Source organism: Anolis carolinensis, chromosome 2 (genome assembly GCF_035594765.1).
Source record: "Anolis carolinensis isolate JA03-04 chromosome 2, rAnoCar3.1.pri, whole genome shotgun sequence".
NCBI lineage: Eukaryota > Metazoa > Chordata > Lepidosauria > Squamata > Dactyloidae > Anolis > Anolis carolinensis.
Genome location: NC_085842.1, coordinates 81,733,737 through 81,760,829, shown reverse-complemented (window position 1 = coordinate 81,760,829; position 27,093 = coordinate 81,733,737). Strand labels below are relative to the sequence as shown.

The 27,093-nt window shown below is 38.0% G+C and overlaps 1 protein-coding gene across 11 annotated transcripts in view; it reads left to right on the top strand.

Moving 5' to 3' along the window:
• The window catches only part of dock3 (dedicator of cytokinesis 3), a 241,236-nt gene that overhangs the window by 80,182 nt on the left and 133,961 nt on the right, over window positions 1–27,093 (top strand). For all 11 annotated transcript variants that reach the window (XM_062970075.1, XM_062970074.1, XM_062970073.1 and 8 more), the window contains exons 6-10: window positions 8,667–8,815; window positions 16,412–16,496; window positions 23,242–23,283; window positions 23,593–23,747; window positions 26,598–26,679. In XM_062970075.1, coding sequence (XP_062826145.1) covers window positions 8,667–8,815; window positions 16,412–16,496; window positions 23,242–23,283; window positions 23,593–23,747; window positions 26,598–26,679 — 513 coding nt within the window. The remainder of the gene's footprint in view (window positions 1–8,666; window positions 8,816–16,411; window positions 16,497–23,241; window positions 23,284–23,592; window positions 23,748–26,597; window positions 26,680–27,093) is intronic.

Below are 27,093 nucleotides of genomic sequence, written 5' to 3'. Positions count from 1 at the left end.
GAAAAGAGGGCTTGTTGGGTAACTTAAATTTTTGCAGCATAAGAAAACAATGTAATATTTATGTTTTTAAAATAAAGTAATTGATGTTGAAGTAAATACTGGAAAATAACAGTTATAATAGTAGGCATTCAAGTCAGGCTGGGGGCAGGAGTACTAGTAAAAGCTTACCATCAAAACACAGTTCTAGATGCTTCCAGAGATCTCCATATAGACCAGTGGTTCTCAACCTGTTGGTCCCCAGATGTTTTGGCCTTCCACTCCCAAAAATCCTAAATCCCCAGAAATCCTGGTAAACTGGCTGGGATTTCTGGGAGTTGTAGGCCAAAACACCTGGGGACCCACAGGTTGAAAACCACTGATATAGACCTAGAATGACCCCATATATATGAATTCATAGATGACCACTCAAAAGACTACTGATTTTCTGCACATATCATTGGATCAGTATTGATAAAGGTTATGTTGTGATGTAAACTTTTGAATGAGGCACAGATAATGGGATTCAGCTAAGAAAAACGAGTTAAGCATTATACGTAGTATTGGTAAGGCCTGATGTGTAAATAGTAATAGGTTAGGGAAGATACCTTGAAAACAATGATGCAATATTCCTGAAGGACAATTTAATCAGAACTGCTCTATGGACTATCATGCCTACCACAGTGGCAAAGACATATTAGTAGAATAGCATACTGCCCTAATGATGGTGTGCTGTAAAACACTTGTAGCTTTCTTTGGCATGATCCAGTTGTTATCCTTCTGTACTGAATGATATTCATAAGTGAATAAAATGGACTCTGAAATTTGGACACATGCTTTATATAGTATCATATGCTGGGTCTGCTGGTGGAAGAAATGTAGGCGAGTTGTAACCAATTAAAAAAGTAGTAATGATCACTGAGCACAAGTGTTTGGGCTGCAATAGGAAAATATCAAAACAAAAATAACTGAAGTATACACATGAGTTAAGCAGCCATGCAAAGAGATGTTAAATACAACTCAATGATACTTCATTCAATAACATCATTTAAAAAAAAGAAAAGAAAATACCAGTAATTTTTATTCAGAAAAAAAACTAACATAAAATCTACAAACAGACATTTAAAAAATCAAGAATACAAACCAGAGCTTTACATTATCCACCTAATGATTTTATTCCCTCAATTTTCCATGCCCATTAAAAGAGGAAAAAGGTTCTTTTTTAATATATAATAAAATTCTTCTAGTTTTAAAAAAAGTGCCTATGTCTTTCATCTCATCTAGTTAAGTCAGTATTGCGTCCATCATTGTTTATCTTTTTCTCATCTTTTGCTGTTCCTTCTTCCTGTACTTAGTCAATAATTTCTCCTCTTCCCATCTGATCGAGGTAGTTAGCAAACTTTTTGTTATTTTAGCAAAGTACTGTTATTGGGAAAGGAGGGGAAAATCCCTGCTTCCCCCCTCGCCCATGATACAGGCAGCCCATGGAGTAACAGAGATTTTTTTAATTATCCTTTGATACGGTTTCATTTCCTCCATTTTTGAAATAGTTTATCCTGCTATTGGTACACCATCATAATCTATGACCAAGAACAACTTGTGTTTGAATTACACACCGTAAGTACTGCATTAAATTTAACACAACTCCTCCATTGTGCTCTTATTAGAAGAAATAACCCTTTTTAAAAATCAAAAGAGCCATCCATATTCTTTCAATACAATATAAAGTCAGCTTTAAAGGCAACTACGAGGGATTGCCTAAGTAAGTAAGTAAAGTCAGCTTTTACTCTCAGTACTTTACAGTTCATAAGAAAGACATAGACATTTTTCTTGCACCTCAGGGACATAAACACATTTCTGAATAATCACACTAGTCAATGTGCTATGGTGTTTGGGGGGGGAAGATGAGTTCATCATTATTGATATCAAGAACACTTATATGTCAGTTCATCTGGACCATTGCAACATCCTCTAAGATTTGTGTTATTAATTCAATGTCCATCTCACATGTCTATAAAGATCATTGCTGTGGTAGTGACCAAACTTCACCAGCAAGATTATTTTTCCAACTAGCTAATTGCTGCGCTCTCTGACCAACTGCTGTTTCAAGCCATTTCTAGCAGTTTAGGACTTTTGTATTGCTTCCGAGTCTGTGTCAGCTTCTTTCTCCTGACTGTATATAGCATTTATTGGAATTCATAAACTCAGATTACATGCTGTTTCATCTCAACAAAAGACTCAGCACCTTGTCACACTACCTTGTCATACTAACCAGAAGCCTGAATCACAAGAACTTGATAAATGCCCCTGTGCCGTCCGCCGGACAATAAAAAACTATAAAACTGAAACGTGCTGTCCTTTATCCGGGCGAACTGCAAATCCCTATAAGCTGTCCTATAGATATTGAACGACTGAGTCTGGATAACTTCAAAAAAGGATGTTTATTCATACAAGGTTGTAAACCTGGCACAGATCTTAAAGTTGCAGAAAATGAAACAAATTTCTATAGGTTTTAGGTACAGAATTATCCCTGGTTCCAGAAAGCAAAGGTGATTATAAAACCACTATACCCTAATCACGCTGCCTATATTAGAAGGAGAAACTCTTTCCTTCCCTATCTTTACAGCAAAGATTAGTTCTAGAAGCGACAGAATAACCCTGCTCCTATAACTAGATTTCCTATTCCAGATCAATATAATTCAATACTTATCTAATTTGGATAGGCTTAGATTGGCCTGGTTTTGAGGATGATTTGTCCCAGTTAGCCTTGCACAGCTCCAGCACGTTGGAAGACTATAGCCAGAATGAAGCTCCAAAATGGAGACTAGACCCTGGTAAAAAGGGCGGTCCTAAGATGTTGCATTCTTTGACCAATCACTGCAAAGAAAACTGCAGCCAGCTCTTGCAGATTCCAAGCCACTTTTCCTAGGCTATTGCAGCCAGAGGCTCAAACAAAATGTAAAGGAGGGAAAACAAACAAACGACCAATAGGTAAGGCAAACCATCGTCCTGGGGGACGGAACAGCCCCTATGATATTATAGCTCATTGTACTAATGTCATCAGCAACATCATGCTTCTTTTTGCTCAGCTTTATATGTTCTCATTGTAGTGTTGGTTTCTAAGGCATTTTCAGATGAATTTGGACTCCTAGAAAAAGATGATCCATTTATCCACTGTGTTGATGGGTTCCTACAGAAGTGTCAAAAACTGATTGAACTGATCACTTCCAGACTTACCTGACTCTGGAGATAGTTTACTGGAAATCAAATATATTTCTTGCTGTTTCCTACCATCAAAAGGCTCAGTACATTGTCATGCTGCCAAAAGCTTGAGAAATATCAAAAATAGATTGAGGTGGTCATTGCCAGAGTTACCAGATTCAGGGCATTTGGTTCAGAAAAGCATCCAAACTGTACATTAGTGGACCAGCTTAATTGGATTTTAAAAAGTATGTTGAGCTTTTCTTCCATATATATTGGAAGTCATGTGGTACTTGAACTAACAAGTAGAACATATTCTCAAAGTTGTTCCAATCGACTCAGCAATTTTGGCATTAAAATATGCTTTGATTCCTTCTATTACGATTACGTAACATGGGGATGCCTTTGGAAACTGTTTGGAAACTTCAGCAGCAAAGATCATTTGGATAGCTGCTTGTAAGAAACTTCTAACTCCTTGTTAAAACAGCTTCACTGGTTTTCAGTCAGTTCCTGGGCAGATTTCAAAATGTCTGAAAGGCTGTACCTCCTATATGAGCTGGCTCAAGTTTTAACGTCTTCGCGGGGCGGGGCGGGGGGAGTCTTCACTATTACAATGATGTTTGGTGGGGAAAGTGAGGAAAGACATGTTTGTGGCTGCTTGCAGGTTGTGGAATCCAGTCCCACAGGTAGCTTGTTAGCCCCTCTCTGCTCCTGTTGTGTCAGCTCACAGAGATCTTTTAAAAAAATATTTATTCAGGATTTGGCTCTTATTTCATGTTGCAGATAGGTCATTTAATATGGTGTGCTTGTATGTTTGTATCATATTTATATATGTTTTAGAATGCTTTCACTTTGTGCTCTTAATAAAATTGTTCCTTTATTTTTATTTTTATTTTAGTCTTTATCAATAAGACATTTTAGCTGCACTTTATTTATAGTTTGTTGTGAGTTATCTTAGGTTGCATGCCAGGAGAAAGGTGAAATATTTGTTTAAACAAATACATCTTCAGATGAGACAGGGAGGGTTGCTGTGAGGTTTTCCTGGCTGCATAGACATGTTCCAGAAGCATTCTCTCCACATTGTGACTGAGTTTCTCCACATTGGCAGTGAGGTACCAAAACAGAAAATGATTTTATTTACACAGAGAGAGTAACTTTGTGTATTTAATCTGGCTTCAAGCATCACCTAGAATCATAAAGTTTACCAAGAAATATCCTTTTTCTTTGTTTTCAAATTTCCATCTCTCCAGCTCCCCTCATTTTCCGTCTACTCTTCTCTCCCCAACTTGCTTTGTTCTGTCTCTCTCTATCTTGATACATCTGCAGAGTAGCTTCAACCTTTGTAACAATTCAAAAGAACTGATTGGCTGCCTTGTCTTCAGCCTCCCTTAGCAAATTAATCCTTTTGTTCTACCCCAAATTGTTTCAATCGCATGTATCTCTGCCATTAATATTTATGGGAAATCCACTCATCCTGTACTATGTGTCTGCTGGAGCTTTGCCAGTGGTGCATGGGGTTTTGTGTCATTATCATCAGGTTTGATTATCATTAAGTTTCCAGTTCTGTCACTCGTAGTAAACTTCAGAACTATCTAGCCATCCCAGATTCTCCAGACAAAAATAGTTACAGTTTTAGGGCAAAGTACTATTGAGCAGATTTCCCTTTACACTAGGTCCACTAATTTATTATAAGGGTATTGCAGAGTTTCCAGTGAAAATGGCAATATTGAATTGAGATGAGTGCATGAATTTTTACGTCAAATCAAAGAAGTTCTGTATAATATTTTTACTTCTCTGTTCCCTTTCTGAGACAGAACAATTAGTTAATGGTTATAGACCTGAAAGAAGCCTAAATAGTAACCCAGTTTTAAAGTTAGTGGATTTTGTGTTCTGTGCTGGGAAAATATTTTTCTTAATTTTGTTTGTTCCCAATAGTATTGTTTCTGTGTCCAAATGCCCTAAAGGCACCAGATGCCATTTAGGGCACTTCCACACTTAACTTAAATCTGCACAGAAGCAGGTTTAAGAAGCATGCTTCGTCACGGGTTTAAATCTGCACACCTACCCTCAAAATCAAGGCTTTCGGGGGGGGGGCATGTCAGTGCGATAACTACTGAGCTGGCATGGGGTCACCCAACCCCCCCCCCCCAACCCCAAAATAACTAAAAACGTACGAAGCCGCCATTAGGAGGCTTCCAGGCACATTGAAATGATGCAACAGGATGTGGGGGGCAGGAGTGATCCCCCCACATCCTGGCACATCATTGGTATGTTATTGGAGAGACCTAATGGCAGCCTGGTATATTTTTAGTTATTTTAAGTGTTTTTGGGGTGAGTGGGAAGGGGGTGGGTGTCCTCCTTGGTTCTCCGGGCTTTTGGAAACCCGAAGAAGTGAGATGGGTGTGGGGACTGACCCCCAGGAGAACCCGGGAATGAGCCCCACAAGGCCCATACCAGGAAGGCCCGGGTCTAATGGGGTATCAAATTAATTTGAGACAAAGCAGGGTTTTCTTGCTTTTTCCCAAATTAATCATCTTTTCCCTGAGGCATCATTTGGATGCCTCAGGTAAAAGTCCCAAGAGGGCCTGCATTTTGGGCGTTGTCTGGAAGGGCCCTTAATCTTGGAATCTAAGCTGGCTCAGCCCTGGTTAGTACTTGGATGGGAGAAAGTCAGTGAATATCATAGACTAGTGTAGGCTGTAGTTCATGGGAACTGAGAGTACTTTGCTTAAGAAAAGTCTCTGGAATTCATAGGGGTGCAATAGATTGACAATTAGCTTGTAGGTGCATGCTCATGCACACACTGCTTTGTTTCTTCAGTGACTATGTCTCAGTTTGCATGAAAGCTGTTTAAACTACCAGATAGACCAGACTTTAGGTTCCCAACCTCTACGTCTGGTTGCATTTCTGAGAATTGCCAATCTTTCAGTCTTTTTTATACAGTCACAGATCATTAAAACACAAGATACACATCATAATGGAAAAGCTAAATAATTTCTGAATACTGTTATATCAATAGTGTACTGTAATGTGCACTTTTATTTTCACCATTATTTTCTCCATCTTAAATTTTCTTTACGAACGAGACAATTCTTTGACCTTGTATCATGTTTCTCTTGAACATGGTTTCAGACTTTCATTTGGCTCAGTACCTAGACCAATTCTTCTTCATGCCTGATCCTAATACTCTTTCATTCATCATTAGTTTAACGAGGCTTTGTTTGTTCATTTATTTATTCTCTCAGTGGTAGCAAGCTGTTTGTTGATTGAATTGCTCAGGAGTTTATTGCTGATTTATCTCCATTTTCCACTTAAAAAAATATATTTGAGTAAAATATCTGTGATGTCTTTTATTATTTCTCTTCAGCACAATACAGTCATAGATCAATATGCATCTTTATATTAAATAAATGTATATTTCATACAAATCTGCATACTAAAACAGTTTATAAAACTCCCTGTAAAGTCCTAGTAGTCATTTTTCTGATGGTATAATTGTTGTCTTCAAAAATGGCTTCTAACATGTTTGCACTAACCTAAGGATCTGTAAAAAAAAATTGCTCGTATCATACTAATTAGTTATTTTCTATATATTATGTCACATTAAAATAAACTCAAATGTTGTGTATATGCATAAAGCCTTTGTTAAGAAACAGTACATGATATATAACCTGTTAGAGAGAGTAACGGTTCTTTATTGTGATGGTAATTTTTTTAATCAATGTCCTTTGTAGGCTTTTATAAAAGGTAGGTTCGCAAAACAGAAACAAATAAAACTTCAGTAAAATTGTGCCACAAGTGATTTCAAAATAGATTATTTTGCTCAGTAAGTTGCTTTATGTTGAAATGCAGAAACACACATGCACACCTTGTGTAAGCTGCATAATGAAGTTGAGATGAAGTAATACAAGAGAAACTCATTGTATAGACCTCAGAACTTGAGTGGCATTAGAAGATGTAAAAAAAATAATTATGGAGCTGAGGATCAAACAACTTAATGAATAAATGACTACGAGACTGTATTTGCCAAAAAGCAAATGGTATACTCCATGTTACCAGATATGTTGCAATCTTTATGACCCCCAGGAGAGCCCGGGAATGAGTCCCCACAAGGCCCATACCCATTTTATCAACATGTGTGTGTCTTAGGTTTCAATGTGTGAAATTTTATTTTTTCTTCTGATTCCGTCACCTTCCATGTCCAGCGGAATAATTACATTTCCCTCTCACATAAATTGTTTTTGTCTGCATATAGTCCTGCAATATAATACAGCTCCTTACAATTAAAAAGTTACATAATATTTCTACAGAAAGAGAGACTGGGTCCATATTGACAAACTAGTCCAACGCTAGCAATAACATTAGCTATCATGGATTCATTCATTTCTCGTATTTTAAGCTATTGTATCCCATTCTCTGTCAATAATGCTTTTCACTGTTTTATGGCACAAACACAAATGACAACATTTAAAAATTGGTAGAAGATCATACCAATTCATATAGACACTATAAAATTTTTGAATTAGAAATAATATAAAAATGACAGTAGCTTACTTACTTAGGTGATCCCTCATTGTCAGAGTATGATGGCCTTTCAAGTGTAGTGTCTTGGTGATAGATACGTAGGTGACTGTAGAGCACTATTCTTCTGCAGTGAGGACATCAGTTGGAAGGCAGTCCTGGTCAGGATTGGCTTGATGTGCCTTCCTCTTGGCGCATTTCTCTCTTTCGCCCTCCATTCATGTCTCTTCAAATTCCACAGCACTGCTGGTCACAGCTAACCTCCAGCTAGAGTGCTCAAGGGTCAGGCTTCCTAGTTCTCGGTATTTATGCCACAGATATTTGAAATAGAACTAATATAAAAATGAAAGTACCTAGTTGGATTTCAGTAACGTAGCTTGCTGTGTCACCCTTCTTATTTTGTAAAAATTTCATAAACTGTAATTTTTTGCCTTTCATTGTGATTTGGCCCCATTTTATTCCTCTAAAATATAAACCTTTAATATGTATTTCTTCCCTGTTCTTCTCCCTACCTCCCCAACACACAGGTTCAACACACAGATACATCAGTTCATTGAAGTACAATAAAGTACTGGAAATCTTGTGTTGTTTTTAATACTTGACTTTTATGGTGGTATAAGATTTCTTGGATGTGGATCCAGAGATTATATTTGCTAGTACTATCGTGTTTGAAAATGCCTGATACAATATTCTAGAGGATTCCTTACTCTTCAGGACTAGTGTTTGGCAGCTGTAGTATGGGCAACACTGCGCAAGACCAGGAAAGTCCTGTGAAGTGACGGGAATTCCCTTAGTCTGACTCTTGATTCAACCATTTGGACCGACATATAAAATTACCCCTCCACAAAATGAATGATTCTGATGTAAAGTTATTCACACATGAACTTAAAGCTTTGTTAAATACAACTTTAAATTATACAATTAAATATTCCCTTTTCTCTCTTTTCTCAACCATAAAACTTTCACAGAAACATAAGATAGATCTCTTCTATAAGCTGCGCCATGTCATGAATGAACTGATTGATCTTCGCAGACAGCTACTTTCTGGGCATTTGACCCAAGACCAAGTACGAGAGGTCAAGAGACACCTCACTGTGCGATTGGATTGGGGCAATGAGTAAGTATAGCTTTAATTTTGCTTTAGTGAATTCAAAGTGGTAGTTATGCAGCAGAACTTGAAAGCCGTTAGAATGTGTTTGATGGCAGCTGAATACAGACTTCTTTATATCTGTTTTTTTCTTTCCTGCCATCTTTCCACATTTGCAGATTTGATTATTTGTGGATTTAATTAATATGGTCTATTTAGAAATCTTTGGTCCTCCAGTGCAACTCTATATTCAATTTCTGCTGGAAGCTAATGCATTTCAGAGAAATGTTAATGCATTTCAAACTGACCTACTAAAGCTTTATGTATACCTTGTATTATTTGTATTGGGTCTGTATTTTCTAACCCTTCCTCTCCCATAATCCCCCTTTACCTGAAAATGCTCCCTACAACATCAAGGACCCTGCTGGATGGAATGGACAGTGGCATGAAATTTTCTCTTGAAGACCAAGTAGAATCTGAAAGTACTTCAGAAATAAAAATCTTAGAAATACATCCTTTAGTCAAGCAGCGGGAAACATATGGCCTGCATGTGGGGACTGCAAATCCTAGCAGCTCTATCAAGCATAATAATGGTGAGAAATACTTGGGTCATGTTCTAATAACATCTGGAAAACCATATGGTTCCCAGCTGAGCTTTAGGCTCATTAGAGCTAGTGCTCAAAGTATTCACCACTCCCGTTACTTTTATCCTCAAAGTGTGTTGCAAATATGTTGCATCAGCTGCTAAATGATCATTTTGAGTCTTCTTTATATGAGTCACTATATTTATCATCCAGTAGAAGGTCTTGTTGAATCTCTCCTCACAAAATCAGAAAAGACCTGAGCTAACAAAACAAATTTCAATACTGAAAAATATAAGGCACCACACTTTGGCAATAAAAATGAAATGCACAGGTATAAGATGGATGACATCTGGCTTGAAAACAATACACAAAAAAAGGTTCTAAAATTTGTTGAAGACCACAAGCTGAGCGTGAGCCAAAAGTGTGATGCGGCTGCACCAATAGGAACATAGTATTGAGATCAAGGGAGGTCATAATCCCACTCTATTCTGATTTGATCAGTCCTCACCTGGAATAATGTGTCCATTCCTGGGCATCTCAATTCAAGGAGGATATTGACAAGCTGGAATGTGTCCAGAGAGGGCAACCAAAATGATCAAAGGTTTGGAAATCAATCCCTATAGCTTGGAGAAAAGAAGGCTGAGAGAGAACATGATAGCCATGCTTAAATATTTGAAAAGATGTCACACTGAGGAAGGAGCAAGCTTGTTTTCTGCTGCTGTAAAATCCTAGGCCCTGCACAATGGATTACAGGAAAAGAGATTCCACCTAAACATTAGGAAGAATTTTTCTGATGTTAAGAGCTGTTTGACAGTGGGATATTCTGCTGCGAAGCATGGTAGAGGCTCCTTCTTTGGTGGCTTTTAGACAGAGGCCAGGTGGCCCGTGTCAAGAATGTTTTGATTAGGTTTTCTACATGGCAAGGGTTTGGACTGGATTGTCATTGTGGTTGCTTCCAGCTCTACGATTCTATGACTTTACAATAATCTGACATCTACAACAGTCAGTGATATCTTCTTTCTTGAAAATTGGAATGTATTCTAATAATGTTCAGTTTCTGGATCGTTGTTTTATTTTCCTCATTTGCTAGCAAGGGTTTGTTAGAATTTGATGGATCATGTCTATATCTTGAAATATCTCTATTGTAAGCCTCTTATTCCTGGTAATGTGTTTCTCCCAAGTTTTTTAAGAATGTCTTCCAATTCACTTTCTAAAATTGTCAGTCTCTTGTCAAAATGTTCTTTCTTGAAAAAATCTGCCATCTTTTCTCTATAGTCATACAACATATTATTTCTATTATCTTAATTATTTTGTCCTGGTCGTGTATTGTGTTCTCTGTTGGTCATATGACATTCTGTTGTGGCTTAAATTGGTCTTCTGATCTTTCCCAGTGGCTGGTTCAGTGCCTTCTGGCCTGGAAATTTCATCTTCCGGTAGTTTCAGTTAGTTATATTATTTTTCTTAATTTCTGATATGCATGTGAGGTTTGAGGCTAAAATACCTGAAGGAATGCTACCTGTCACATTATCCTATCCTCATATAATGATTTTCAAAGGAAACTTCTCTAAGTACCTTTTGTGGTAGTAATATATTCAATATTTACGTAAAGTAGGACATTTTCTGTGACAGGTCTCTAACTTTGCAGTTTTCTTCCAATATCATATAATAGCCCTTGTTCTTTTCAGTGTCAAATTAGGACAGGCATTTATTTATTTTAAACAATCAGTATCTTCACTGATTGAATATCTTCTGTTATGCTACTGTTCTTGTATTTGCATTTTACAGTGTTTTGTACTTTGACATGCAATTCCTTTGGGATGAAGGGCAAATAAACGTTAGTTCAATAGAATCTTATGCAACTCATAACACCCATGGCTGTGTAAATTGCATTGGCATATGTATATTAATCTAGTCCCATGTCTGTTGTTTGAGCTGGAGAAAAAGTGGGTCAGTCAGAGAAAAGTAAATCCTATTTCACATGGTGTAATTGTAAAAGATGATGTAGTGTGATGAAAACAAAATGTAAACAACCCGTTTCCCAGTATCATGAAGACTGCTTTGTAGATGCTTTTGCTTAATTATTCTCCTTAACATGTTAAGTTTAACTTGCCCTTATTTGATTCATCATAGTAGTATTTGGTAGAAATGAATTATTACTTAATATAGAGAAAACCCCTTTGTAGAACTGTAGAACTGGATGTCTCACAAATATATATAAATATATAACCGCATCAAACAAATAATGATATACAAGAAATATTTTCTACCTCTAAGTTACACCACTAGTTAAATGAGAAAAAGGCTTGACGAACAGCACAACTAATAGATTTTATAAATGTATACATGTGTGTGTGTGTTAACATCTATGAATATAAATGCCAGCCTAGGTACAATAAAGGCTAGCAAGTGATTGAATAAATTCAGGTATGGGTCTGTAACACCTTGCATGTTATACTGCATTTCCTCAAGTCTAAGATACAAGGATCATCTCTAAAAAATGGGGCATGTCTTTGAATTGCAGGGGATATGTATGTTAGTGGTGCTGAAATAAGTCTGCATCTTACAATCGATTGTGTCTCAAAATCAAGAAATATGGTACTTTCATGTCACTGTCTATGTATATGCTCTCGTGTATGTGTGTGTGTATATAACTGTGGTGCATTTATTTTGATGTATAGTTACTTGTAGTATGCTGTCTGACATGGGTTTTGTGGTCAGACATCCTTCTCCTTAATTCTCATAGTTTTAAAAAGGTGGCAGAAAACAGTCTTGTGGTACACGGCTTCATTGGAACGCCAAAAGAAAGATTCAACCTTTCAGGTGTATGATCTCTGCTCTCCATACATTATCATGTTGGACACAGACACATTCATGTGTTCTATCAACTTGCTGGATCAGGAGAAAATGAAGTGTGGCCTGTGGGCTTTCAAGGATCACATTGTGACCCCTTCATGTTTTCATACTTCTCCAAAATTTCATTTGTTTTTTCACAGAAATACATCTATCATATGAGGATGTAGGGGCAATTTTGCTACCTTGCAGTCTAGCCCTACAGTAAAAAAAATAACTTGATCAATTTTAATGTAAACATGCATGTTTTGTCTTGTATTACAATTTCCTATGCCTCCGTGTAACAGTGTAGCAGTCTGCTACAAGAACTTTAATAAGTTTGTCACATTCTATCTTAATCCAATACTTGAAGCATCTTGTGTAGATGTGATTCTGATCCTTCCTTGAGAACTCCAAAGAAAAAAAGATTGAATAGACTGTACTGGGAGCCTGATTTTGGGACTTGTGTGTTGATTCTTTGTGACTGTTTTGCTTTGCGATTAAAAAACAGGTAGCTGTTTGAACAAGCAGTTACTACAAAGGATTAACATAGCATTAGTGAATGAGAATCCTTTGAGCTGAAAATCCATGGTGTTAGGGGATTTTAACTAAATTTAGTATATCAGATAAAGTTGAAAGGTAACTGGACAGAGTGCTTTTTTGTTATTATGGTGGACGCTGTCAAATGCTTTCTTATTTAATAAGTAAGCACTTGCATCCTGTCATCCAGTCTGTGTTTATATACGAATTTGAAAATAATATGGTTTTTGTAACTATGCTGTCATCGTTGCCATTATTCACTCAGTTGTCAGAAATAGATCACATCTTGTTTGAGGGGCAGCATTCCATCACATTCCCATCAATATCCAATGATCAAAACAAGACAGAAAGCCCCCCCTCCCCCATAGGGGGGAAACACTACACGCCCTTACTAAAACAGCTTTATATTTTCCTTGTCCTTTCTGTGCATATATGAATGTGGATTGCTGTGCTTATGTACAATAATATTTGAAACCCTGTTGAACAAGGCCATATTCATAGGCCACATAAAGCAGCCAGGTTACTTAGAATCACAGAATCATCAAATTGGAAGAGACCTCAGGGGCCATCTAGTCCAACCCCCTGCCAAGAAGCAGGAAAATCACATTCAATGCACCCCCGACAGATGGCCAATACAATTTCTAGTATCTTTTTTGCAATTTTGATATATAATTTTAGGATTATATATCAAGAGTAGTAAGTATGGGGTTTAATGATTACACTTTTTCTCTCCCGTCCACCAACTCATCCTGATGAAGGCCAACTCTTTTTGAATCCAAATGTTTCCCATCTTCACTTTCTGCCTCCGAAAGAGGAAAGGAAGGGGAGGAAAGGACAGGGAGGGGACGTGGGGATAACTCCCCCCCTTCCCGGCCTGCCCACCCCGCTCCGGCCCACTGTGCAGCCCCCAAGTTAGAAAGTTTGCCCATGCCTGCACTAAAACAAGTGTTTGACCAAAAAGAAAAATAGTTCAGCCAAAACCTAAATATGTACTTTTCTTCATAGAAGCCTCCTGGCGTAGAATCCAGGGCTCTCTGTACTTTCTTTTGCCCTTATAAAAATTCCCAGAGGGGTTTTTACAACACCAGAAGTGGTTCTTCAGCTTCCTGCAGCTTGATTGTTGTAGTGTAGATGAGTTGGAGGTTGGTATAGTGGATTTTGAGGTTGAAAATTGGCCCTGTCCCTCTGCAAGCTCGTTCATCCCTGTTATAAAACGAATATAGGAAATAATAATCCATGTCATGTTGACCTGTACTTCCCACACTGTGAACTATGGAGGTTACACTCCAGCAACATCTGTCTTGGACATCATAGTTATGTCTCAATCTCTCTGGGTACCACTGCTGACAAACACTTGGCAACATTGTCCTGTCAGATCCACTGGCCACTTTTATATCAGTAGGATTGTGGCAAGCCTTCCAGAATGAAGTTATGGCCGGCTGAGATTACCCAGGGAGAGGTGAGTGATGGCAGAAAAGGGGACCAAAGAGTGTGCCCACAAAGATGGCTAAGCCTCATGGAGCTTCTGAGGGCTATTTTAGTTAGTTGGACTGAAGGGAGGGGAGGGGGATGAAGACATCGGCTCTATCCACTGCTATGTGCCTAATAAAGGACACTCAGCCAACACAACATTTTAAAAGTATATTCTTATGAAAATTTAATTGTTGGAATTAAGAAAAGGACTTCAAAACAGTGATTATCAGATGCTTTGGTGAATCATTTCCTTTATGAGAAACTTTGAGGAAAAAGTATGAAGGGTGTTTTTTTTTACTAACCACAGAAAGTATTTCAAGTTATGTTTAAAAAGGGGGGAGAACAAAACCTTCTGAATTGACAAAGATATAAAGTTTGAGATGAGAAAAAATAATTTCAGAATTGGAAATCTGGCTTATTTTCTTTATATTTTTTACAATTAAAATGAGTCATAAGAAAAAAGGAAAGGATGAAAACAATAATAGAAGAAACAAAAACTGCTCAGGTCACAATGTAATAGAGGAGTTGAGTCAGAGGCAAAAGGGTTCATACTTTAAGTGCCAAATATCTGTTAGATGGAAGAACAAAAAATGCATCTACTCAAGGAGGCCACGGACGTGACCTGGAAAATGATTTAGAAGAAAATGTATTTGCTCCTAGATTTCTTTTGAAACATAACAAGGATTTTATCCTGATTGATGAGAGCATTGCAGATAGACATTTGAAGAACAAAATATAGGCATTGTCTGTGGGATATAAAACTGAGGATTGCCCACAAACTGGGGAAGAAGGAAGGGTAATATCTGAGAGTTTTGCAACAGCAGATAAAGTGATGTCAGATGTGGCAAATGGGGAAAGTAGTGAGTCTACTGGATTTCAGAAAGAAGATGAAACTGTCCATAAGGAGCCTAGCAGGTAGAAGAGATTATGGATGAATCTAAAAAGCACCGCTGAAGATTTAGATAAACATAAGAACACTGAAATATGAAGAGGATGATTGAGGGGTGAACTCTGGGGAGAGCTGTTGAGAACTTTAGTAAAAGCGGTGAATGAAGGCCAAAAGGACAATAATTTTGTTTTTCATAAAGAGATAAATCTCAGAATGTGGATGTGGTTTTGAAGTGTATATCCATAGGGCTTGGGTTGAAGACCAAATGTGAGAATTGGGGGGGAAAGGTTTGGTTTATGATATTAATATGGGTTAGGGAAGAAGGAGCCTTTCTTAATTTAAAGGACCTGGCTGCTAAAATGAAATGTGTGGATTGGCAGCTATTTAGAGAAAAATAAGGACAATATGAGTAAATATGGAGAAATATGACTATGGGAATGGGATGCACAGAAAATTACAGAATCCTGAGAAAACCCAGATGTCAAGGGCCAGGGGTTCAAACGAGAACCCCCACTCTGCTTTCCTTTCTTTCCAATTTCCTCTTTTTGTGTGCTTGGTAATTTTTTCCTTTCATTTTTGTAATTTTTGTGTGGTGTTTAATGTATTTGAAAAAAAAATAATAAAATATTAAATTGTAGGCTTGGGGTGGCCAGCTGTCTCCACTGAGGCTATAGACATTGATGTTCTGGGATCAGTGCCCTCTAATATATCCAGTTCACTCTCTTCATTGCACTTCCTTTTTCTTGACTCTCTTGTGATTTCTCCACTTTGGACATGCTATTTTCAGATCTCTGAGCATATTTAGAGTATAGATTATATTCTCAGTACCACATTGATTCATCATTTATGCTATATGAACAGAAACAAGAAAGAGCAGCAGAAAGCATTTCTGCTGTATACTGCTGTGCTTCAAATTACCCAAGCAGCAGAAACATATTCTGTGGTAGATTCCTATGTAGAATGAATCTGTAATCCAGTTTTATCTTTTCAAGTCTGAATATAATTCTGTTAAGCTTTAAATGTGAATTTGAGCCCATTTAGAGAACCTACAGAAAAAAATCATTTTTGTATTCCAGCATATCTGTGCTATTTAAATACTTTACTTTGTTTAGTTCCAGCAAGCTTTGTAATACTACTAAATAATGAACCATACATTTATAATGTGTGTATTTTCTGAAAATGGCTTTGGGAGCTTAAATCAATAAAGTTTTAGTGCACAAATTATTCCCAACAGCAAAGCAGTTATGCAGATTATAGTTTGGACAAAGCAAGATATATTGTATTGAAGACAATCACTTTTTCTCTTGATAGGCATTTGGGCTTGGATCTTGTTCCACGGAAGGATTTTGAGGTGGTTGATTCAGATCAGATCAGTGTCTCCGATCTGTACAAAATGGTAAGTTCTCTTACAGAAGAAGAAATATGATTTCAGTGTGTAGAAAGCTTTAAAAAAAACGCAATAAAGCTCTTTTTTTGGTAAACATTTATACCATGTTTCTACAGATTGAGAGCAGTTTATAATAACAGAATATATTTAAACAATAAAATAATTGAATACAATAATTGTTCATGTTCATCATTACAATTAATTTTAAAAGTCAAGAGAAAATGGATAAAAATACCTAATGTGTAAGGAAACTATTTGGTTTGGATTCATCATTAAAGAAAGTGCCTACCTGGTCTCTTAGGAAAAGAAATTCCCAAAGAATGTCTCTGAATCAGAGATGTCCTTGTCTCCAAACAACACGCTTTGAGAAAGAGATAGACATTGAGAAGGACCTCAAGGGTCCCCTGATGCTGATATTGTTGCAAGCCAACAGCCTAGAGATGGGATTTAACTTCAAGGAAATTTGAAAGGCAAAACCCTGCATTGTTTATTTGTCATGTCAGAAGCAAATTGAGGGTACCGTTACAATGTATATAAAAAGTTAAACAAAATTAAGAACTTGGCATTATACTAGATTTCCTTTGACCAGAAGCTGGCCAGTTGTAGTGCTTCTGGTGTCGCTGTGAGAAGGTTTTTCATTGTGCATGTGGCAGGGCTCATACTGCATTGGAGTAGGTGGTCTGTGGTTTGCTCTTCTCCACACTCACATGTCATGGACTCCACTTTGAAGCCTCATTTCTTAACATTGGCTCTGCATTTTGTGGTGCCAGAGCGCAGCCTGTTCAGCACCTTCCAAGTTGCCCAGTCTTCTACGTGCCCAGGAGGGAGTTTCTCATCTGGTATCAGCCACTGTTTGAGGTTCTGGGTTTTAGCCTGCCACTTTTGGACTCGCTTGCTGAGGTGTTCCTGCGAGTATGTCTGTAGATCTTAGACAGCTGTTTCTTGATTTAAGGCATTGGCTTGCTGGCTGATATCCAAATAGAGGATGGGCAGAGGCCATAGGACTGCAGAATCTTAGGTGTAGTAGTGCTTATTTCCAGGGGAGTCTTCTATGCATGTAAATACGTGTGCAACATCTTCTGTGGTGGCAGCTAGGAGTGTGTGTGTGTGTGTCATTTTCTGATTTTAAATGTTCATTTAATTTTGAGTTCACTGGATAGCTTTTCTCTTTGTTAGTTTTGATCAGGTATACCAAGCAGGAGCTCAATAAATAAAGAATAAATTTTGAAAATAAGAATAGTAGAATTCTACTTTCATAATGATTTTATATCATTCCTATCCTGCCATACATATGCACATTTGCAAACCAATAGCAATTAATGCATTTGAATAATAAAAAAGTAATTAATACATTTTTGCACAAGCCCATGCCCAGCCCTCCTTAGTCTGATCATGCCCAAGTTTGGTTTTGATATAGTTTTAATGCTTTTTTATATTTTGCTATTTTAATTGTGTTAATTGGACTATTATATGTTATTATGTTTTAACTTCGTTTTTTGTTTTTGTTGCATGCTCTGGGTTTAGTCCTGCTTGTAAGCCACTCCGAGTCACTTTTGGGAGATGATGGCGAAATATAAAAATAAAGTTGTTGTTGGTGGTGGTGGTGTTATTAAGATATGGTGGCTTGCAGGTATCACAAAATTGATTCTGGTTAAATATTTAACCAGAAGTTTTAAAAGTTTTAACTGCAAGTTTTTGCATCTGATTTCTTGTGATGTTTTGATTTATTCTTTTGTAAGTGGGTGAGTGGTATCTTCAGAAGGTGCAGTTAGTACGATATATTTTAAAGATTAATGCTGTTGGGGAAAAGGCTTGTTTCTTTATTTTGGTCTCATTATCTACTGGATGTGCACCGTAGGTATTGGCTTTAATTTCAGAATAAATGTTCTTAATGTATTTTTAGAAGGTTTGGCATCTTCCCTTTGATACTGATAAACACTATGTGAGCTTTTATATAGCCAGGGAATAAGTATTTTACAAAGTTGTTTTCTTCTGTTAGACCAGCTGCTTTCCATCTGATGCCCTTTGGTTAATTCAATACAGGGGGGAAATGTGAAAAGCACAACATGTACCAAGTTTCTACACTATTTTTTGTGTTTTGAGTGCACTAAATACTCCAGTTTAAAATGCTAGCACAGAACTTATGGAAAAAAATATTCAAGCGTGTTTTAGGAAGTCTATGTTTGTTATGATTTACTACTTCCCAAATATGGTTTCTCCTGCTCCAGACCTTTATATCCAAACAATTTTTGCTATGTACAGTAGAGTCTCACTTATCCAACATAAGCGAAAATGTTGGATAATAAGGAGGGATTATGAAAAAGCCTATTAAACGTCAAATTACATTATGATTTTACAAAGTAAGCACTAAAACATCATGTTTTACAACAAATCGACAGCAAAAGCAGCTCAATACACAGTAACGTTATGTAATAATTACTGTATTTACGAACTTAGCACCAAAACATCACAATGTATTGAAAACATTGACTATAAAAACATTGGCTACTAACAAGTTGACTACAAATAAAGATTATTGGAAGTTAAATCCGTAAAAAGTTCACTCCTTGCTGCCTAGAGAAACAGCTATGAACCCAGGCAAGAGGCCGACGGCGTTGGATAATCCAGAACATTGGATAAGTGAGACTCTACTGTACCTCTAAAGGAGAAGCATTTTATTTTGTTTCCTTTTAAAAGGACAAGAGGAAAACTTTTGGTTACTAAATGCCATTAATTACTGTGATGTAAATAAAAATCTACCCAGATTGTGGTCTGTGACAAACAGCATAACTACAAATAACACAACGTTAATATTTCTTTTAAAATACAAGAAATATCATCAAGTTAAAGAGGGTGACACTGTTTTGAAGTTTTCATTCTAAAGACAAATGTTAAGGAAGAAAAAAATTGACAGCAAGGCTTACTGTGCTCAGTTAATCTCTTGTTTAAAGATTTATATCTTAATCCAAATTGAAATGGTTTTAAAGGTATTTTAATCATATTTCTGTATATGCTGACTTTACATTTTAGATGTAATGTGTAATTGAAATTTATTTGAGGTTCGAGACATCTAAACAATGGTCAGCCTGATAATATGAAATATATATACTTACATTTCATTATTAATACCATTAATACTTCCATTATCAAAGTTTCACAAAAAAAAAAAAAAACAGACAGTCCTAATGGATCAAATCATTTTCTAGCATTCTGTTTCTAAAAATATTTCCCTGTCTGCAGAAAAGTAACAGCATCAATCAATACAAAAAGTACACCACAGATCAAAACTAAAATAACACAGTAAGAGCCATGCAAAATTAAGTACAGTGCAAACTGTTAATGTAACTGAAAGTTACTCCTGCTTATGTGACTTTTTGGTGGTGCCAGATGGAAGAATTCAGAAAGTCCATTTGGCCTTACACCTTCCCCAGTCAGACACATTTTCCGCACTCCCAAAGGCATTTAACGCCTTCTAGGGCTCCTAAGGCAGACAGGTTACCAGCAGGCTTTGTTCCTGCAGCTGCCCACAGAAAGCAAGAGGCATCCTTCTGGGCCTCCATGGATGCTCTGGAGATCCAGGAGGACTATGTCACCTTTCTATAACTTAGTACAGATACCAGGTCATCCAGCTACCCTACTGAATAGCCATGGGCAACACCTATCCAGAAAACAGGTAAGTCACACATGGGGAGTAGAGGAATGGGATGTAACTATAGTGGAATTTAATGGAATCTCATTCATTATTCAGAGTCTTCTGCCATCTATGATGGCCAAAATGAGTAATCAGTTGTGATGCTTCTTTTTCCAGACAGTTCTCTGCTATCTAACAAAGTTTTGGATAATACTATTATGTTGCCTCTATCAAAAGGTAACTGTCACTGATGTAAAAGTACTCTCAGTACTTCAGCCATCTTCAACCTCAGCAACATGGAATGGACGAAGGATTGGGGGAAATCCAACCCCAAATAGGGAAACAAGCTGTCCAGGAACACCTGGCCTCTCTAAACGAATTCAAGTCCCCAGGGCCAGATCAGCTACATCCAAGAGTATTGAAGGAATTAGCGGAAGTTATTTCAGAACCACTAGCAATTATCTTCGAGAGTTCTTGGAGAACGGGAGAAGTCCCAGCAGATTGGAGGAGGGCGAATGTGGTCCCTATCTTCAAGAAGGGAAAAAAGAACGACCCAAACAATTACCGTCCAGTCAGCCTCACATCAATACCAGGAAAGATTCTGGAAAAGATCATCAAGGAAGTGGTCTGCGAACACTTAGAAACAAATGCGGTCATTGCTAATAGTCAACACAGATTTACCAAAAACAAGTCATGCCAGACTAATCTGATCTCTTTTTTCGATAGAGTTACGAGTTGGGTCGATACAGGGAATGCTGCGGATGTAGCCTACCTGGATTTCAGTAAGGCCTTCGACAAAGTCCCCCACGACCATCTGGCAAATAAACTAGAAAAATGTGGGCTAGACAAAACTACGGTTAGGTGGATCTGCAATTGGCTAAGCGAACGAACCCAAAGGGTGCTCACCAATGCGTCATCTTCATCATGGAAAGAAGTCACGAGTGGAGTGCCGCAGGGCTCCGTCCTGGGCCCGGTTCTGTTCAACATCTTTATTAACGACTTAGACGAAGGGTTAGAAGGCACGATCATCAAGTTTGCAGACGACACAAAACTGGGAGGGATAGCCAACACCCCAGAAGCAGAATTCAAAACGATCTTGACAGACTAGAGAGATGGGCCGAAACTAACAAAATGAAGTTCAACAGGGACAAATGCAAGATACTTCATTTTGGCAGAAAAAATGGAAATCAAAGATACAGAATGGGGGACGCCTGGCTTGACAGCAGTGTGTGCGAAAAAGACCTTGGAGTCCTCGTGGACAACAAGTTAAACATGAGCCAACAATGTGATGCAGCAGCTAAAAATGCCAACGGGATTCTGGCCTGCATCAATAGGGGAATAGCGTCTAGATGCAGGGAAGTCATGCTCCCCCTCTATTCTGCCTTGGTCAGACCACACCTGGAATACTGTGTCCAATTCTGGGCACCACAGTTGAAGGGAGATGTTGACAAGCTGGAAAGCATCCAGAGGAGGGCGACTAAAATGATTAAGGGTCTGGAGAACAAGCCCTATGAGGAGCGGCTTAAAGAGCTTGGCATGTTTAGCCTGCAGAAGAGAAGGCTGAGAGGAGACATGATAGCCATGTACAAATACGTGAAGGGAAGTCATAGGGAGGAGGGAGCAAGCTTGTTTTCTGCTGCCCTGCAGACTAGGACACGGAACAATGGCTTCAAACTACAGGAAAGGAGATTCCACCTGAACATCAGGAAGAACTTCCTCACTGTGAGGGCTGTTCGACAGTGGAACTCTCTCCCCCGGGCTGTGGTGGAGGCTCCTTCCTTGGAGGCTTTTAAGCAGAGGCTGGATGGCCATCTGTCGGGGGTGCTTTGAATGCGATTTCCTGCTTCTTGGCAGGGGGTTGGACTGGATGGCCCATGAGGTCTCTTCCAACTCTACTATTCTATGATTCTATGATTCAGTTCCTGTAGGCTGTTGCAACAGTGGATTAATCCTTAATTAATTCAACATACCTATACAGTGTTCACTTTAATGTACCTGGGTAGTATTAGTCCATGGCCTTTTTCCTGCAGTGTGGGGAAGACAAATTTCCAACAGATCTTGCTCTTATCATGTCCTTCAGAGACAGGGCTCTCCAATTATCAAACACTTCCTTCACCCTACATGGAAGAGCTAGTTCCTTGACCCAGTCCCATGTTGTCTAACAAAATTGGCAAGCTATCAATAAGTTGGCCAAAGCTTCTGCCTTCATGATAGATGCTAATTTCAAGTATGTGTAATTCGCTTTCCAAGCCATATCTGCTCCAACTTTTGGATAAAATTTGGAATGCTGGTACCAAAACCAATGTCAATTTGGCCACCCATTTGGCAAGATGGAACTGGGACAAGAAAGGAAATTACTGATTATGGAGAGCCCTGCCTCTGAAGTGCATGGGAAGAGCAAGATCTGTTACTTTCCTGAAGTTTTTTAGAAACAGAAAATGATTTGATCCATTATGACTGCATATGTTTTACCTTTTTAAAAATGTTTAAAATTGTTTCATAAAGCTTTCAATGAGGTATTGCAAACAAACAAATCTTTATACAGTCATAGACCAGTGTAAGGAGAGTGGGGTACAGTCTCCTAAAGGCATTATGGATTGAGGTATTGATTGAAGCTAAATATAAATTTGGGGGGGGGGGGGACTTGCTTTCTGTGCCTAAGAAGGAAGAGAAGAAATCCTTAAGATCCCTGTCTCAGTTCTTCCATCCATATAGAACTATGTTCAGACAACAAAAATTCAGACCCTTCAGGTCTAACTGGGATCCTCCAAGATAACAACCTAAACAGCAGCAGACCTAGGGGTTCAATAGAGGAACTATTCCCTCTACAAGCAAATAGAATAAAAGTCAATAACAGCCCCAATGACTAGTGGGAACACACTTTTTACGTTTTGCGGACTTGGTCCGATGCCAGGGTGTGCAGGACTGTGAGATGAGGCTTCATGATAGACTTCCTTTTGAATCCTCCCAATTACTTTGTTCAGTCTCATATGTTCAACTGAGGCATAAGACATCAATGTATGCTTCAGGCTATAAAACATTTTCCTTAGCTGTATGAAGCTGTATGAAAAAGCAAAGCAATGCCCTTGAGCAGAAATAACTTTTATTCTTTTATCTTCACAGCATTTATCTAGTAGGCATAGTGTACAGCAGAGCACATCACAGGTAAGATGACTACTGAAACGTTAATTATTTTAAAGAATCATGTATAGTTACCTTGAATTAAATACTTTGGGATAGGAGTCTGATTTTGTGATATTTGTCCTGTGTTTCCTAATACCAAGGGTTTTGACAGATTAGGATACAGTTTAAGATCATTGTGTGAGAATAAACCTCTTGTGAACATAGTATTTAATAGCTGGCTAAAATTATATTCTAATAGAAGAAGAAAGCCTTCATTTTAACTACATTTAAGAGTGCATGTCTCTGAAATATGAGTACAGAAAATAAAGCTCCTTTCTTTTCCCAAACCAGGTAGACACAATCCGTCCACGCCATGGAGAAGCATGCCGTCTGCCAGTACCTCACCACTTCTTTCTCAGTCTAAAGAGCTTTACTTATAATACAATAGGGGAGGATGCAGATGTATTCTTTTTTCTTTATGATGTTCGAGAAGGCAAGCAAATCAGGTAACTCAAAAGCAGATTTCTGTTTTCAGAACATGACTGTTTATAAAAATGTTAATACTTACAGATCTCCAATGAGGTCTTGAAATCTAAGCTTTTCTTTGTAAACTTTCTGTATAAGTTCTGTACTGCAACCCTCCAGAGTTCCCTGTGCAACCCTTCCAGATCCTGCCTGTTGCCCTCTCCTAATTTCTACATTTTCCACCTATGGAGTGATCTCTTTAGAAATGTTTTAGAGCTGAAATGCATATATTTGAACATTCAGAGGTTCACTTGGCAAATCACACTTACGGGTAAGCATGCCCCTTTTTCAAATATGAATTGGCTTTAATTATGTTTCTGAATTCTGGGAAGGGAGAGAATATGTGGACCTGCTGATGCCATTGGACAGGAATGGCATTGGATGGGAATTCCAGACAACAATCAATCAGGGGAAGCTAACACCTTCCAACAAAGGATTCCCCCAGGCAGCTGCCTGCCAGGCCTTGAAACTGCAGGCCATTAAAATGGTAATCAAGGAGGCAAATTGCAGCATTCACACCTGCCTTGGGCAGATGGGAGTTCTTTCCCCCACCCTGAACATTCCATAGATATATAAACCTCACTTACTTAGTTTCCAACAGACCCCTCAACCTCTGAGGATGCCTGCCATAGATGTGGATGAAACGTCAGGAGAGAATGCTTCTAGAACATGGCCATACTGCTTGGAAAACTCACAAAAACCCAGTGATTCCGACCATGAAAGCCTTCGACAAAAGCATTGGACTACAATTTCCAGAATTCCATACTGCTGGCTATTCTGGCCAGGGATCATGGGAGTTGCCATCCAACAACATCTAAGATCGCATTGTCCACATCCCTGCTGTAGCATTTACTTTTAACAATATAACAGGAACCCTTTTGAAGTGTCTTGATTCCCATCAGACTTTCAGTACCTTGGACAGTTCTGTTCTGCATACTTTAAATTCTTATTTAGCAATAAATGACCCTACTTAGGAATGAAAATCTTGCCATTGTGCTGAAAGGAATCCAGCAACAAGGTGATGTCTCTGTGTGTTTCCTGTAAACATAAGATGTCACACGAAATGTCCTCAGACATTTTGGCTAGTAGCTCTTCCTTAGCAAGTGACAAACCCTCTATATTAATAGACATAATTGTTAGTAATGGTCTTGATAAAGACCTTTGGTATTCATCCATTTGTGGAGAGATAAAACACATTTAGAATGTTTAAAATGTTTAAAAGCAATGCTTTTGGGTTGGAAAGATTAGCCGTTTACAAGAAACGAATGGGCAACTTGGAAGTCCCTAAATAGACTCGGAAGCGGAGTGGGCAGATCAAAAGACAACTTGGCAAGATGGCACTACCTGGAGGAATCCTCCACCTTGTGTGACTGTGGAGCAGAACAAACAACCCCGCATATGAATGCTTGCCCACAATGCCCTGCCTCATGTACTGAGGAGTTGTCGTTTAAAGCTATGGACAATGCGGTTGCTGTTGCCTGCTTTTGGTCTAAAACTATTTAACTGCTTGTGATTCCTTTATTATATCACTTTTAAACTTATTTATTATGCAATGCTTTTGACATGAAATAAAAAAAACAAGGTATTTACACAGTGATTCTCAAAATAAATTTTGCATACATTTAGAAAGTAGCTGATCAGATATTGAATTTAAAGAAAATATTAGTTAATATAGTAATTGTGGAAAGCTACTGTTTTAGCCCTGAATTCTAGAAACAAGGTTGTATATAAAAAATCTTTTTATCTAGTGTTATCCTGTGCTCCAGGAAACAACAACAGAATAAAAAAGGAGAGTGTTTTGAAATAAATTTGTTTTGAGATGCAACAGGGGAATATGTGAACAGGCGCAACTGTTTAGTTCACAGCATTTTAAATATTACAATATAGCACATCTGCTACAGGCATTTGGATAGAGTAAATTAAATTTAAACAATACAAGCAATATATCATAGAAATATCTCCCAAAAGAGGAGACTGCAGGATCAATTGGCTCAAAACTGACATTGAAAATTAATTATACCCATACCACTTCAAATGCTCATGAATAGAAAACCATATTACCCTAGTGTCAAAACAGGGATAATGTCAGAGTCAAAAGGAACCTGCTAGGCAGAGCATTAGTAAAAGGAGGGATGCAACCAAAAAGGCTTCTTCCTTGTTACTATCCTTCAAGTCTCCCTTGGAAAGGACACTTGGGGGAAGACTTTCCGTGGTGAAGTTGGTAGAGGTCATCTGGCAAGTATTGGGATCCTGAGCTGTATAGGGTCTTATAAGTTAAAGTTAAATTTTGAATTTGCAGTTAGAAACATATTAGCAATGGAAGTAGCTAGATCTTATTGGCTGTTGTATGTACAGCACTGCCTGGGAATTTGTCAGTGCACTAGGCTCATCTTATATCCCCCTGCTTACCTTTGGTTGATCTCTTGGTCTGCAAATCCTGTGCCCATATGTTTGCTGCTTGACATATTCCATTGCCCTCTAATGGCTTGAACTAAACCTTCCACCTTCCCAACCAGATTAAAATCATAACTAGTCTTCCAGTAAACCTGCAACATCCCTAAAAGATTAGGGAAGAATTGTTAAGGTGTGTGTGTTTGTTTTTAAAATGTATTGATTTTGTTGCCCATTGTTTGGTTCAGACTCTATGTAGTCACTGCAGTTGTTTATAGCATCTCCATTGTTGTTCCAAGGTTTACTAGAATGGCAAATTGAGGTGGAGAGGTGTGTACTATTTTGTCCGTCACCTCAGGCAAAATCTTCATTTTGAGTTTGATATACAGAATATGTGTGTAATTGTTAACTCAACATACTTCATTTATTTTGCCTTTCAGTGAAAGGTTTCTGGTAAGGTTAAACAAAAATGGGGGACCCAAGAATCCAGAGAAGATTGATCGAATGTGTGCACTTTTTACAGTATGTAATATCTTTCATTTTCTTTACAATTCATTGAACTTTTTTTGGATACTGAAGCTTGGTTCAGATGTTACTGCCCAAACTGAATAGGGATTTTTTGTTTTTGTCATTAGGGTAAGGACCATAGTTTGAGATTCCAGAGATCAAACAGCCAAAACTTTTTTTTAGCTGTTTTTCTGCTTACGTTTCCATGTACTCAGGACTCACCTGTTTAGTTAATTAGTATACTATCTTTTTCATCACACAGCAACCTTTTGAAACAGTGCAAAAGCTCTCATTATGGTTTTGTTTTAGTTTGTAGATTATGATTTATAAAAATAAATAAACATCTTCCCACTGTGGTTTCAAATCTTGGTCTGTTGTCTCCAAACAAATTCTGCATTGTAGACAAATGTGGGTTCAGAAATTTGGTGC